This window comes from Uloborus diversus, chromosome 6 (assembly GCF_026930045.1).
Source record: "Uloborus diversus isolate 005 chromosome 6, Udiv.v.3.1, whole genome shotgun sequence".
NCBI classification, from domain to species: domain Eukaryota; kingdom Metazoa; phylum Arthropoda; class Arachnida; order Araneae; family Uloboridae; genus Uloborus; species Uloborus diversus.
In genome coordinates this window covers 10,560,296-10,577,196 of record NC_072736.1, presented here as the reverse complement: position 1 = coordinate 10,577,196, position 16,901 = coordinate 10,560,296, and the positions used below count along the sequence as shown (strand labels likewise).

The 16,901-nt window shown below is 32.7% G+C and overlaps 1 protein-coding gene across 1 annotated transcript in view; it reads right to left on the bottom strand.

Moving 5' to 3' along the window:
* Positions 1–403: 403 nt before the first annotated feature.
* Positions 404–16,901, bottom strand: part of LOC129224202 (zinc finger protein 595-like) — a 21,824-nt gene continuing 5,326 nt past the window's right edge. The window contains exon 2 of the mRNA XM_054858619.1: positions 404–1,043. Coding sequence (XP_054714594.1) covers positions 404–1,043 — 640 coding nt within the window. The remainder of the gene's footprint in view (positions 1,044–16,901) is intronic.

Below are 16,901 nucleotides of genomic sequence, written 5' to 3'. Positions count from 1 at the left end.
ATCCGAATCAGTGAAATGCATCAATAAATTGAGAAAATCAATAAATTGGGTATCGTTAAATCAAAGTTACCACAAAGTTATCGTTGAATCAAGGATATAGTTAAATCGAGAAGCATAGACATTCAATGCAGTCGAATCCGAATCAGTGAAATGTATCAATAAATTGAGAAAATCATTGAATTAAGTATCGTTAAATCAAAGTTACACTGTATTAAAACTATGGAAATGTTTTTCCACAATGACCACTAAGAGCATGGCTTTCTTGATGTGCAACTGAAGCTGTCTCTTCAAGATTTAACCGACAGTATGATTTTTCAAACATTGTCTCAAATTGACACTTGGTATTTATGCTCAAATGCTGTTGCAAGCTTGAAACTGAAGAAAACAACATTTTTCAACACTCTCAATACAGCTTTTCCTTGGTGTGTATCTTCAAATGCTGTTTCAAGTACGTACTCCTAGCGAAAGATTTCCCACAAGTATCGCAAGAAAACGGCTTCTCTTTGGTATGTATTCTCAAATGCTGTTTCAAGTTTGAAAGCAGAGAAAACGCGTTTTTACAATAGTCACAAGTATATGGTTTTTCTTGGGTATGGATCTTCAAATGATCGTTCAAGTATAGAATTCGAATGAATGTCTTCCCGCAATAATCACAACAATATGGCTTATCTTCGGTATGTATCCTCAGATGCTGTTTCATGTTTGAATATTGAGAAAATGTCTTCCCACAATAATCGCAAGAATATGGTTTCTCCTTCGTATGCACTCTCAAATGCAGTTTCAAGGTTGTGTTATGGGAAAACGTCTTTTGGCAATAATCGCAAGTACATGGTTTATCTTCAGCATGCATTCTCAGATGCCTCGTTAAGTTTGAAATCTGAGAAAACGACTTCTGGCAGTAATCACAAGTAAATGGCTTCTCTTTGGTATGTATTCTCACATGATCTTTCATGTTCGTGAGCTGGGAAAATGTCTTTCCGCAATAAACGCAAGTGAATGGCTTTTCTTCGGAATGTATTCTCAAATGCTGTTTCAAGCCTGAGCTATGTGAAAATGTCCCTTTGCAATGATCGCAAGAGAAGGGTTTTTCTTTGGTATGTTTTCGCAAATGTACTTTCAAGTTCGAGCTATGAGAGAATTTCTTTTGGCAATAATCACAAGTATATGGTTGTTCTCCAGTATGCATCCTCAAATGCTGTTTCAAGGCTGAATTCTGAGAAAAAGACTTTTTACAATAGTCACAAAAAAAAGGCTCTTCTTCTGTGTGTGTCCTCAAGTGTTCTTTCAAGGTTTTATTGTGGGAGAACGACTTTTTGCAATAGTCGCAACAGTATGGCTTTTCTTTAGTACACATTGCCAAATGTTTTTGAATGTGAACTCAGAGATAATTTTTATTTTTAACAATATTTAGATGAACAGGATTCTTTTTCGTTTCCTTTTTGAACAACTAACACTTTACAATAATAACTCATAGCATGTGCACTTTCTTTTTTGCTAAAACTCCAATGAAACACTGTATCGCAATTAGTATAAAAATCTTGACTTTCTGCAAAATGTAGTTTTTTTCGGAAGCAATTGAAACAATAGAAGTTGTCTTAGTAACAATCATAACAGTTTTGCCATTTAATATACATAAATAAAAAAATTTTTACAATGATCAAAAGAGGTGTTACTCTACAGTATGCTTTCTTAAAGAATGTATAATTGGATATGATTGGATGTATTGAAAGAAAAAATTACAAAATTATGGCAAATGTTTCATAATTAATGCTTTACAATAGTCATTACTTCGTGCATTAGCAGATGTCTCCTCAACTTTAATTTAAAGAGTATTAGAATGACTTTTTCAGCGTGAATAGAGTGTTTTGTAAATACGATAAGTCTTTTTGTTTACTGAGATCAGAATATATTTTTAGTTTTCAGATCAACAAGGAAAAACTCTTTTGTAAGACACTGCCAACAGTTGCAAATAGAATGCAGTGGGGAAAAAAAATGAAGAATTTCCCCTAAAAATAATTAAGATATCATATAAATACCATGGTCGAAGCTAGAAAATCAGTTCTATCTTGGTCAGGAAACTTCAATTGTAGTGATACCAGAAGTTTTATTTTTGAAAACAGCACATCAACGCTTTCATCCCAAAAAGTTGCTGAAAAGAATTATGATACATTATTAGTGTCAAAAAAGAATTTAAAAACATTTATCCAAAAATTACATAATTTTATTTGAGTTATTTCTTTGGACGCACTATTATTTAAACTACTTAATTAAAACTGAGCATACCAGCTTAAACGGCAGAAGTTGAACATTAAATTTTGTTGAAATTGTAGCCAATCAGCTGGTTAACTATCTATGAGTCTGTGACATGCTAAGTGATGTAAAATTCTTTGGAGTTTATATTCAAAGGGATATTCCCAGGGAATGTTTCCAGAAATATTCCCAAAATCCATATTTCCAGAAATTTATGGGAAGTTATAATTTACGGCATAAAAAGTTGAAAAATACCTTTTATTATACTATGTAGCAAATAATTTCAAATAATAGTCCAATATCATTTATATTAGACTAAAAAATTTAATAACTTTTAAGTTCAAAAGTTAAACTGTAAGTAATCGATGAACATAAAGAACCATTGTTCTTGTTGAAAATTTTGAAGTTGTTTTTGCACTAAGTAAGCTTTTTAAGGCTGCAGAGCATTTGTAACATGTTTTAATGTGATTTTCCATCTCACACACTACATCTTTTTCCTTTAGGGTCAGTCGGGGCAAATATGGGTCAAAATACCACAACATTTAATATTTTCTTAAGTATAAAAGATAAAATGATTTAATTTGGCATGGAGTAAACTTACACAATTTAGAAATTATTCAAATAATCTCCTTACCTAAAACTACTTTATTATTTATTTTATTTAAATTAAATAAGTGACTAGGAATTACCCTGGATCGGGGCAATTATGGAGCAAATATGGGTCACTCCTTTTTTTTAAAGTAATCTATGTCAAAAGTATATATAACTAACTATTCTAAATTGTCATTTCTTAGACCACTAAGATACTTTTTAATGACAAAAAGTTGAATGTTTAAGAAACAACACATTATAATTGAAATAATTTGATGTTACTCTTACTAGTCGACTACAATTAGCTATTGCTCTTTGCTCTAAGCCCACAATTCGATGAAGAAATTTCTTTAATAGTTGTATGCTACCTTCATCTCCTTCATGTTTCCATCAACTTAAAGGATTTTTCTTTTCAATTTCAATTAACTAGACTGAAAAAAATGCACTTATTTCAAACTATTTCTAGAAATGTTTCACTTGAACAAACTAAAATTTCCGACATCTTGTTCCAGAAAATTCATTTCTGCTTTTTCTTTGTCCAAAATTTAAGTTAGGTACTTTCCCTCTGTAGAATAAGTTGCTTATCATCATACACATCAAAGTAGATCTGATTTTCAAGTACAGAATGAATTCGGTTATAGCACCATCTTTTAACACTTTTAAAACAGGACTTTTTCAATTGTGTTGGTGCAAATTCTTCCTTCTTTTTGTCGTTGTCATAAACAATTCCATAATTAGCTCATTTTGCATTTTAATGCTGTCTATATCAACCTGTTGAGGTACTTTTTTTTTGCAGGCAGGGTTTTTCTCGTTGACTACATTTGTGAATTTGATTTCTCTTGCAGTTACAAGATAGACGAGTGAGTTTGATTTGTTATAACTATCGAATTTGTCTCCTTATTTGGTACTAAAGTGATTTGCATTAATTTGTTGCTTATTTTGCTTCTTGATGTCTGCCATGCTGACATAAATTATCTTCAAAGCAAAATTGATTTTCTAGCCAAAAGGGCATGATACTTAAGCAGCAATTGAAGATAATAAAATATCTAATGTTGCACTTGGAGCATTAAAATTTCTTTTTAAGAGAGAGCTTATTATAGAAAAGGATAAGTTGAAGTTAATACTTATATTATTCATGCAGAAATAAATAAGAAAAACATCAAAAATATCAGAAAATGTACTGACCCAGAGTTACCCCACTAAACTGGGGTATAAATCAGCATACTTTTATGCTAACTTTTTTTTTTAAAGAAAAAAAAAGGAATGTAGGTATAAAAAGCTTAGACCATTTGCTATTAAAAAACAGCACCAACAAAATTATTCCTTCAACAGTGTTTCACCAACATGAATCTTGAAAAAAATCATGATTTTCCAAGGCAATCTTTTTTGAAGATGTTTTTATAGAAGTGTGAAAACTATTTTTTCTCTTTTATTTACTTCACTGCTGCATTGATTTTGACCTTGGTATAGGAAAATTGACTGTATAAGGATGACTTAGAATAATTTAGTTTTTTTGCAAAAACATTTTTTAACAGTAAAAAGTTGGTGACGATTATTTACCCCGGACCTATAATTCCCCCGTGTGACCCTATATAGTAGAACATCAGTGGTAAGGGTGTTCTATGTGGAACATGTAACCTATTCCAGTCAGTAAAAAAATACCACTCAAGATTAAAGCATATGATAATGCAAGCAATTTTCAAAAACTGATACTCATTTTATAATATTTTGTTGCAAATCAAAAATTATTTTTATTGTTATAAAATGCTAAAGTTCTTGTTCTTAACATTTTAAACATTAATTGAGACCTTTTAACTCTGTGAAATATTTATTTTGTTAATATTAAGCTTATTTGTATTTTAAATATTTTCTATAATCAGTCAAGTACATGCAGGAGCAGATACAGAAAAATCTTTTGTAGGGGGCACGGGAAACTGAATATCCCCCACCCCCTCCCGCCACCTTCGATGTTTCATAACGAAGTTTTAATGACTTTGTTTTTAATTGTGTGTGGTTTTTTTTTTTTTCTTTAAGATTCCTTCAGGTCAATGAATCTACTTCTAAGTACATGAATATTATGCACTAATATACTTTGAATGTGGACAGAAAACATCTTTAACTTTTCAAGCCATTTAAATACTAAACCCAATATAATGTCACCGAGATGCTAGACAAAAAGCGGCTTTACTTAGGAACATTGTCATAATGATTATAACACAAGGGCAAGGTTATTAAATAAACCCATACCTCACTTGAGTTTTTTAAAACTAATTTAAAAAGAAAATCATAACTTCATAACATATAAGTTTTACTGAAGAATTCAGAAACTATTTCTGTATGAATTTCAAAACAGTTGCTGATTTGCCCTTAAAGTCATGATACAGTTGAGATAACATATTGATACTACATGCCGTTCCCATTAAAAATCATGGATTTTCTAAGAAATTACCATATGATTTCTTTCATTTTGCATTTTTTATAAGCTGAAGAAGAAATCTATTATTTTGCAAATATGTTCCTGGATCAAAATGACTTTTAGGAGCGCCTACACATTAAAAAAAAGTTAATTATTAATTCCATTAAAGAAGAATTAGTGGACGCATCGCCATAATACAGTTCCTTAAACCAGCGAGTTGAATGTATTCTGCAACTATGGGCCTCTGACTCCAGTAATACTTCAAAAAAAAATTTGTTGTAATTTAGCAAACAAAATTGATTTTATTCAAAATATGCTGTGTGTGTTTAGTGTTCTTTTTAATTAATTACATAAAAAATGCAAAAGAAAAGTCAATTAAAAAGTAATAAATAAAATAATAAACTAATTCACTTTTGGGTAGGGGGCATGCCCTCCCCCCCCCTCCCCGTAAAATCCGCTACTGAGTACATGTGGGGCAGAGTGAAATAGTTTATTTTGCTTATTTAATCATTCATTAACTAAATCACGTATAAATTCATTTATTAGTTGATTCATTTACATTCCTGCATTTAGTAATTCACTGACATATATACACATTCATTCATTCATTCACTTATTTTCATATCCATTCACTCTTTTAATTTTTCATTTATTTTTCTTCATATTGTTAATATTAAGCTTATTTGTATTTTAAATATTTTCTACAATCAGTCAAGTATAGGCAGGCGCAGATAAAGAAAAATCTTTTGCAGGGGCATGGGAAACTGAATACCCCCCCCCTCGCTACCTTCAATGTTTCATAACATAGTTAATTAACTTATTTAATTTTCAGTTCATTGTTTCATCTTTTCATTTACTCACTAAACCTTCTATTAACTGATTCATTTGATCAAAAATATTTTACATAATTGAATAAAAAATATTTCATTTGTAAAATATTTCATTTTTCTCTTTGCCTCATGAAAAAAAAAAGTGAAAAACTTTCTTTTTTTTTTTTTTTGAAGGCGCAAATTTACTGCCAAAAATAAAAAACAGTTTCAATGTAAGTTTTATTATAAAATAGAATGTTCTTTCTTTATGTACAGTCGAAACCCGAGTTACGCGAGGGATGCGTTCCAAGACTCCTCGCGTAAGTCGAAATTTCACGTTGTGGAAAAATGTACGCATACAATTTTTTTTAGAAACATACCAAATTCATTTAGACATTTGTAAATACCCCTCAAACTGCTTTAAAGCACTCCTCAACTGTACATTATAGTTTTCCACATAAAGAACTGAACTTTTACTGTATTTAAAAAATAAAAAAAGCTGTTTTATTCAGCAAAAATACTTTAAGATGCACAAAATGAATGATCGATGCGAGGGAAAGACACGAAATAAAACATAACACGGTACGAATGTTTTGTAGTAATAATAAAATGCTGTATATTATAGTACTGTGTACAGTAGATATAGTAATAACATGATGTATGAGTTAACAAATGAAGATGATGATTTATGCTTCATAATCAGATCATTTTTCTTATCTAATCATTATTCTATTTTAAATACGGCTGCTTCGCCTTTTCTTTTACAACGCTTCCATTTATGGCAACATCTCCTTTTCCTGATCTTAATCCACAATATAAGATCATTTCATAATATTTGCTTTGCTTAGACTCAGAAAACTTCAATATTGAAACTAACTTCTGAACTTATAGGGATATCTTTTTTGTTTTAATTGTAGGTATGGAAGATTCACTTATAATTATTATTGTGCTACCGGCGACGTTTTGTAGCTGTTCAGGCAAATTGAGAATCTTAACCTTTTTTTTTTGTCAGAAAACTTCTTTTTCTTCCCATCTTCGCAAACTTTAGATGAAACAGCGCACTTAGATGCAATTATATTTCATCAACTTTAATATTAGGAATGAAAAAAAAAATAAAAATAAATGCACGATGCCGAGTGGTTATTTGATGCACTAACAACGCGATGCGTAGACTAGTTAGATGTGAGAACTTTCGCTGTCAGTAATGCTAAAGGGATGTAATAACATTTACGAAATCAATATTTAGTAGTTAATAACGAAGCTGATACTTTCTTCCAAAAGAATTCGTGTTGTGGACGAGGAATTCGCGTTAGTATTAAAATTTGTTTCTGGTGAAAAATTTGCGTTCTTGCCATTTCGTGTAAGTTGAACCGCGTTGTAGCGGGAGTCGACTGTACTGTAATTTTCAAAACAAATTTCCAATTTGTTCATTTGTAAAAAGCTCAGATACCTTAAGAATTTCACTTTGCCCCACATTCCCCTACTTTAGACGGCCGATGGCTGTTCTCTATTGCAAACACTTTACTTGTGAAATACGCATTGAACTTTTATATTTTAAGGTTTATTTCGACTAGTTTAGCAATAATTTTCAATTGCACTTAACCACAACTTCCCCCGGCAGGTATATCGCAATAAAACCTGAAATAAAATCTGTTTAAAAATGATCAAGTTAGTTTAAACTGCGGGATTTTATATTCTAATTGACTATATGCTCACGATTGTTTCGACGTAAGTGCCAAAATTATGAATTAGTTCAGATTTTTTTATATTGTACCATCCTCTTCGTAAACACCACATTGTAAACTTCAACGCAAGAAAGGTCGATTTGAATTGATTTCTCGATTCAAGATTATGATTGACACAATGAAAGGAAATAATTAAGCATGATAAGGAAACCGAAAGACAAAATTTAGTATATCAATAAGATTAAGAATAACTGAATAGCTACAAACCCACACATAAACAACGTCATTCATAGAATACCACATCGCGTCTCCGCAATCCGCTTTTGCGTAAACAAGTTTATCGGTTGCAGTTAAATGTCACCTCCATTTTAGCTCTTGACCGCTAAGGGTAACAAAAGGAAAAAAAAAGGAGCATATGCATCGGTCAAAATCTTTTCAGAAAAGTCCCCTTAAGAACAAAAAAAAACTTATTTTAAATTCAACATCTTGCACTCAAAATATATTTTTTGCAATCACGTCGAGTTGCGATAGGACTCTACTCGTCAAGTTTATTGTTTCTACAAATGGGTCCTGTCCCCCGGAATCGACTTTATTTACACTCGACCCTCTTGACTTCAGGCAATTTTCTTCAGACAAAAACAGCAAAAAGTACACAACAAGCTTCCACAAGCATATCCTTCTTTCTAGGCGGTGGCGTCTATGTCCGTTGGTCCAGGATCCTGACCATGTCCCATCCTCCTGATTGGTAGAATATGTGGGTATGCGTATTAGAATCCCTATTATATGAAAAGGTGCGTATATGTGTGTCAGGGGCCCAGAGAAGCGGTGTGACTGTTTACACTTGCGTAGTGATGGAAATTTTGCAATTGTGGGATTTAATGCTCGTAATTTTGCAAGAGGAGAAGTCTAGGAATTATTACAGCCAAGTTACTTTTAATAATAGTAATATTATTATAGGAACATAGTTTTCATTAAACACTGACGCATTGTTTAAATCGGTTAGTAATTTAAATTAAATATCTTCGGTTTCAAAATATTATGAACATATTTTCGTTATAGAGTGGTACGAACATATTTTTCTTAGGCTCATTCCCCGAATATGGATGTTTTTAAATAAACATTAATTATGATGAGGGCAAATAGATACACTTTTTAACAATTTCGATCGCGAGAAATGACTCATTTCTTGGTTTACATATTAGTGTTTCGGCCTTTAAATTACATGTTTTGATAGTTTTGACATGCATGTTGCTGGATTCAATTTTGCGACGTTAAGCAACGTTGCTCTACAGGTAGGCGTTTTCAAATAACTGAGAATATTTTTACAGTCCCCCCCCCCTTTATTTTTGTACACATAATTTTGCCTTAATAAATAGAAGGGTATGACATTTGGTCAGTAGACTTTGGTTAATAGAACCTCAAGATCCTTAGAAATTTTTCACCAACCAAATGTCTTTTAATTTTACATTTCATAAAATATCAATCTTTATTTTTCGAATCAAATTGCATTCAGTTTTTTTCCCGCAATATGTTTACACATTGTTTTGTTGTAACCTCAGTACAAAATCAAAGGCGAAACACTTTCCATGTAATTAATTTAAAGAAATAAACTTTAAAACCCACAGCACTTTTCATGTTAAGTTATACACTATTCTAGCAAAATTGATTTGCTGGACCACTGTTTTTTCATTAGAAGTAATGAGAAAGGGCATTGTAGTCAATTCAAAACGATCGTTTTTGAATTCCCCAGCTTTATTATTTATCTATTATTCTTCAAATTTGCATTAAATATTTTTTTTTTCTTTTAAATATATTTCACTCTGTCTATTTGAAAATCCCTGATTGAGTAGATGGGAGTAAAGGCTATGACAGTAGCCTGAATAGCTCCCAGCCAGTAGCTCCCACCACTCAGAAAAGAACTTAATTTAGAGCCTGTTTATAACATAAGATAGAATTAAAAGAAAATAAATGCATAATCATACAAAGAACACATAAACACAAGCAATGCAATAAAGTACGTCTAATTTTATATCAGAACCCAGGTATACTATATTACAAATATGCTACGATATCCTAAATTGACTGCAGTAGAATTGAGTATAAAAATTTTTAGCCTTTTCTTAAACAAATTTCGATTATTAATGGCTTTTAAAGAATTGGGTAAGGTGTCCACAATCTTGGTCCGTAAGAGTTAATGCCATTAAACAATAGATTTGTTTTTGCATTAATAGGTATAATGTTTTCACGGTTTCTAGTGGGGTAATTATGGACCAAAAAATTCTGTCAAATGGTTCTTAAAAGCCCTTTGTTTTGCTTTTCAAAGATAATCTAGAGCGAGTCCATAGTTTATTTTTTTGAAAAATATAACAATTGCTAAGGGGTTTTTTCTTTTTTTTAAAAAATTATTAAACAGATTCCACCTAAATATGTGGCGCATGAAAGTTCATGCCAAAAGAGAATTTTTTGGTGTAAACGAAGATTAAAATCACTAGTTTCAAACTAAAGCAACCGTGCTTCGCAAATCTGCATTTCTAATTTTACGAAACATCCCAGACAGCACAGATCTTCCAATATTCGTTGTTATATCGTTGAACTGGTGCAAAACGCATGACATATCACAAACGGATATCGACGCGATGTAGATTTCCTCACGTAGTTGGGCTTTTCCAAATATGATTGACAAAAGTACGAAATTGGCACAGGTTTCAAAATAAATCCAAAATATGTTTGAAAGTTTACATTTATTGTATATAACGTGTCTCTAATTTTTGTAATCATTTCGACGAGTTTTTACATGTCTCAAAACTGTTTAATCTGCTCATGCGCAACAATTTCAGTTTAGAAAAATCGCTATTTACTGACTGTAATATTACCACGTTGTCAGTTATCGGCTTGTGTATGATAGCGTGAGTGTGTAAATGAATTAGCGATTTCTTGTATTAACGTGAAGTAAGTAATTGCCTGCTTTTTAAGTTTTTTTTAATTATGTTTTCTAAATTCAAGAAACAATGTTCTGATCGTCCAGAACGACGTAGAGATAGCTTTGAATTGAAAATTCTCATATTATTATTATTATTATCATTATTATTATTTTGTTTGTTTGTTCAGATTATTGCTGGAATAAAATTTGTGAATTGTGCATACAAAAGAAATGGTTTATTGTCTACTTAAATATGAGCACAAAATAGGTTGTCAATGATTCATAGATTACTGGAATGTTTCTTGGAAGTGTTAAACCTTTTAAATTACTTTTTTAAAACGCTAAAAATAGTTAACATCAGCCATTTTTTCTTAAATTATTTAAATAAAATATACACATTTATTTATATTTGAAATTAATTTAAAAATTACTTTATTTTTCTTGTCTTTCTTAATTATTTTATTGAGTTATATTCCAAATTTGAATTTTATTTAAACGATTTTTTAAAAAATCTTAAGTATATTACTAAAAGTTTGAGGGTAAAAATTTTTTTTAAGACTTTCAAAAAGTGTGCAAACAGTCTATAAATTATTGGTAATTAATTTACCAAGATACAATTTATGTAAATATTTCGTGACACAAACACATGAGAAAATCGTTGATAAATCCTCTGAAATAGGTTGTTAGTTCATCTAATATTAGTAGATGAATCCATTTAACTTCTAAAATCCGTTGAAAACTCCTCCAGAGTACAATATAACCAAAATAGAAATATCGTTGATATTTTGTAAGCATCCAAAAAACGTTGATAATTGCTCCCAAAAATGTTGAAAGTTATATCATATCTACAGCGATTTCACGTAAGATCGCTGTGCTGGGCGGACATTTTGCTGTTTTATCAACCAGTTCTCTACGAATTTAAGAGGATTTCGGTACATGTGATCACGTTGATGTTACATTATTTCTACGATTTTGGGACGATTTGTGCTGTTTGGGATAACCGTAAGGGTGAGTCATTATCAACGATTTAGGGGGGGGGGGGATAATCTTAAAACTAGACCATTGTCAAATTTTATTCGCTTACTTACCGTGAAAAGATTTTGAAAGCTGATGTATCATAAACAAAAGGCAAACAAAAAGGCACTTTGCATTTTAAAGTATTCTTTCGAAAGAATATTTTTAAAAGAAAAAAATAAGCCAAAAATAAAATTAATAAAATGCGTAAACACAAATGAAAAAAAAAAGTTAGTTATGACATATCAAGAAATGTATTTGCCAATTTGTTTGACCATGAGATAACTCCTCGGATCCCGAAACGCCGTGGAATTAAAAGTTGCGGATCCCCGTTGCTGTGGATGATAAAACTCAATAAGTACGGGAAACCGCAAATGCCGTGGGAAACGGAGTTGCAAGTCTCTTTTGCCGTAGGAAAAAAGAACTCCAGTCCGACTGAAGAGATTCCTTTCCCGCGTCACGAGTAGTTCTCGGAACGCTGGAAACAGAGACAAAATACTCACTCGATACAATGGTGGTAAGAGCAAACGGGAGGAACCGACTATTTTCTCGGTTTTCGTGAGGGAGAAAACGTCGTCACCAGAATGGAACGTTACTTACGTTGTAGGGCCCAGGGGGATCATTTGGCTACAGAAATCCAGAGAATTCGTCCCAATAAGGGGGGGGGGGATTAGCAGTATGAATTCAATTGTAAATATAATGTTTGTACAGAAATAGGGGTTCGGAGAGAGTTTCTAAAACTCTTCTGAAATCCTAGTTTTAAAAACGGAGTTTCAGATTATTTTGGAAGAAGGAAGATTCAAAAGGCCTTTCGTCATGTTTTTGTGCAAATGCGAAGCTTAAGCTATTTTCTCAGTTTGTTTGTTTTTATTTGTTAAGCACTTTTATTATACTTGGCCTGATTGTCACGGAGAAATCTGAGGCCTGGTTTTGCTTATATCTCAGCAACTAGACCACTTAGAAACTTCGGGATCTCACTAAATGATTTGCTAAATCATAAGGTACAACTTAACGCCGAAAAATTAAAATTCTAAAATAAAATTGTTATTTCGATTAGGATGGAAAACAGTAAATTTCATTTAATTTCTCCATTTAATGTTTAAATATAAAACCAATTGTTACAAATTTTGTTACCTTGCGACAGTAATATTAATACTAATAATAAAAATTTTGAATTACGGCTTTTCTGGAGCAAGCATGAAATTTACCCACTATTATTGCTGTCTTAGGATTTTTTTTTTTTTCATCTACCAATAACTTGTATATTGTGAAATATGAATTAGTTTCACAAACCTTTAATATTTAAATGGTTCTAATTAAATTAGCACACAAACAAATCCAAGAGGGGAACAAGGATTCATTTTTATTGTCAAATGCTTAAGGCTTTAGGCACGTATATATATATATATATATATATATATATATATATATATATATATATATATATATATATATATATATATATATATATATATATATATATATATATATATATATATATATATATATATATATATATATATATATGGGGGGGGGGTATATACAAGGTGTGGATTTGGCAAAGTTGAGATTTAGCAAGGTGTTGATTTTGCAAAGTACGGATTTTGCAAGGTGGGGATTGGGCACCTTGGGATTTATGCAAGGTGGAGATTATAAAAGAGGGTTTGGGAGAGATTATAAAAGTTTTGAAATTTAAAATACAGTCTCCTACCGGTATGTGAAAATTAAAACGACCATTTTACACAATTGGTTCCATCACATGGCTAAACGCGACGAAATACACAGGCAAAAGTCAGTAGAGTCGAAGACGTTCGCATAACTGATGTTGGGATCGATTTCTAGCAACGAGCAGGTAAACCCATGAACAGACTAGCTCATCCTTTGGACAGTAAGGGAGATGGTAAAAGTGGGATCTATCGACCTAACTTACATGCTCCGCCGTTTGGATAACGAGCCCCCGAAATAGTAGGAGAAGAAGACCCTCCTACTTCTTTGTCTTAGTGTCAAGGCTTGGAAGAACCCACCGTTTGGCCAACTTCAATCCTTTTGATTCCACCAATACTAACTGTACACACTCGGTGGCGGATCTCGTGTCGAGTGGATCCGCCATCGCCAGAGTGGAGGTTGGGCTGAGTGGAGATTGGGCAGGGTGAGGCTAATTCAAGGTGCAAGGCTTGGAGGAACCCACCGTTCGGCCAACTTCTATCCTTTTGATTCCACCAATACTAACTGTACACACTCGGTGGCGGATCTCGTGTCGAGTGGATCCGCCATCGCCAGAGTGGAGGTTGGGCTGAGTGGAGATTGGGCAGGGTGAGGCTAATTCAAGGTGCAAGGCTTGGAGGAACCCACCGTTCGGCCAACTTCTATCCTTTTGATTCCACCAATACTAACTGTACACACTCGGTGGCGGATCTCGTGTCGAGTGGATCCGCCATCGTCAGAGTGGAGGTTGGGCTGAGTGGAGATTGGGCAGGGTGAGGCTAATTCAAGGTGCAAGGCTTGGAGGAACCCACCGTTCGGCCAACTTCTATCCTTTTGGGGCTACTAAAACTTACTGTATACACTCGGTGGCGGATCCCGTTTCGTTAGGGTATAGGACGGCGGATAGACCCAGAAAAAGAATTAGCCTCAGTTGCAGCTGCCTGGTCAGCAGAAGATATCATTAAACATAATGACTGCGTCCTTCCTCACTAATCTCCATCCCTTTGGTTGTGCACGTGAGGTCTGTTCCAACGGGCTACAGAAGTTGACCGCAGAATGTCTGTGTCAGAAGAGGTTTTTTGTATCTGTCCTTGCTTTATGTGTGTAAAATATTCTTTGATGGTAATAATGAAGAGTGAGAATCGCGCATGGGTTTATAGGGGCGATTTCAGACTGCGTATAAATAAGTGCTGCTCCATCGCATAGTACCGGACGTGGTTATGTCACTTTGTTGACAGGCATGGAAGGCCGTCTTTGAGTAATGAAAGACAGAACTTTGAGAGAGGAGACAATATAATTCCGTTGCCTTTTCTGCCCTTATATAGAAGTTTGGTAAGACCTCATTTGGAGTATGCTGTTCAGTTTTGGTCTCCTTATCTTAAGAAAGATATTAATGTATTGGAAAGCGTTCAAAGGCGGGCTACAAGGCTAATAAATGGACTTTCTCACTTCGACTATGATTCTAGGCTTAGAAGGCTAAAAATGTACAGTCTTGAGCAAAGAAGATACCGAGGGAACATGATTCAGTTGTTTAAATTTATTAAAATGAAAGATGTTACGGGGCTGAAGTTTAGCACTGAAAACAGGACAAGGGGTCATTTGTCGGACGAGATGGTGTAATGAGCAAGGGAGTAGATAGTTTTAAGAGGGCCATTGATCATCACTGGGGATTTTAAATTGACTAGGACCAGTCTAGCTGGGCCCAGAGCCTGTTGCTGGTCGTCACTTTTGTATTTGTATTTGTATATTAATGCCCCTACTTTCATCCATTTGCATCTCACAGCCTCCATTCGCAAATAGTTTCAGAAATATTTAATTACAAAGTTAAATCATTGTTACATTTTGTTTTTCAACAGATTTTAATTGTTTGTGTATGTTTAAACAACTTTTTCTTTCATTACCTTTCTTAATTGAGGCAGTGAAAAGCAAAGGGATGTCAAAATAAAAAATTTACAGCTAACCATCAGTATAAAGGATAAGAGAGTCTCTCTTCAGCATTGGAGCTAGCGATAGTACCAGCAGCCCTGGTAAGCGCTGCCATACAGCACGATTTAGAGAAAAAAAAAATCAATGAAAGCCTATGTAGGACCAGAACTTTAAACGCTATTTACTCAAAACTTTAGAATTTCCACTTACATCCCTTTGCTTCTCATTCACTTAATTGTTTAGAGATAATACAGCGAAACTCCCTCTTCCGCATTCATCGTAAATTTATATCTTCGAGACAAAAAAATCTAGAAACTTCACGTTTGTTTTTCAAATATTGCTCAAATCGCGGTATTTTCAATGTTGAAACTCGTAATATGCCCTTTTTTTTTCCAATTTAAAATACAAACCATAACCCCAAAATAAATGTACTGTTTTTTCAAAAGAGTAATAAAGTTTTCAGTTCTGCTCCTTGTGATTTTGCTGCAAGACTGTAACATTGTGCGTACTATTTCATAAGAGTCATTACACAGTATTGAGTGTTACAGACGTGATATTTTACAGCTAAATTTCGAAAAAATTGTATTTTTTCGCCGTAAAAGTACAAAAAAGTTTTTAAAATAATTGGAAGCTTCGTTGCTTAAATTTTTAATACAAAAAAAAATTATTTCGAAATTAGGGTGAAAAATGTCCCATACGTTGCAATAAAGACTGCATTGCCCCATAATTGGGTTGTTTCCGAAATTTGAAAAAAAAAAAAAAAAACCTGATAGAGCATGCTTAAAAACATAGCATTTAACATTATTTAAAATAATTTTAACGTTTAATATTTGAAAAAATATGTTTTAATCGATGCACAGATTCAATTTCATTTTTTGCACTTCTGCTCATGACATGACAAGTGATGAAATGGCATCCACTGTAGCCATTAGCGCAAAGCGCAATATTTTGACATTAGGTACAGATAAAAATATTAATGAATCTCTTGTTTGCTGCAGAAAAGCCTCTTCATTCAAACTTCTCATTATGGTTGCCATTCATATTACTGTTTAAAGGCAACCTTTTCTTTTTAATACGCTTTTATTAACTTCACCTGTATGTATGTATGTATGTATGTATGTATGTATATATGTATATCTTGTAACGGAATCTTGCAGCTCAAATTTCGCCCACTTCCTGCGATCGTATTCTTTTGAAATTTGGCACGCAGCCTCAGACCCGATGACAATGCAATATTCTATAATCAAATTAATTAATTAGCTCTTTTAATTGTTAGTTTCGTCCAATTTTAATCAATATTTTGGCATAAATCCAACAATGTGAAAAAGGAAAAATTTTTAAAAATACATTAAAAAATGTTCGCAAATTTTTTTAAAAAATATCTACAAAAACCTTTAATTTTTCTGCGTCAGACAAAAATTTTTCTAATGTTCCAAGGTAATTAGAACATGAAATATAATTGTTTTTAACTAATTTCATGCCAAAATTTAGGTGAACCTTCAGTTGGAAATTCATTGCTGATCAGACCATTGTTGAACAAAACTTTTATGCAAATGCATCAAAAAAAAAAAAAAAAAAAATGCATA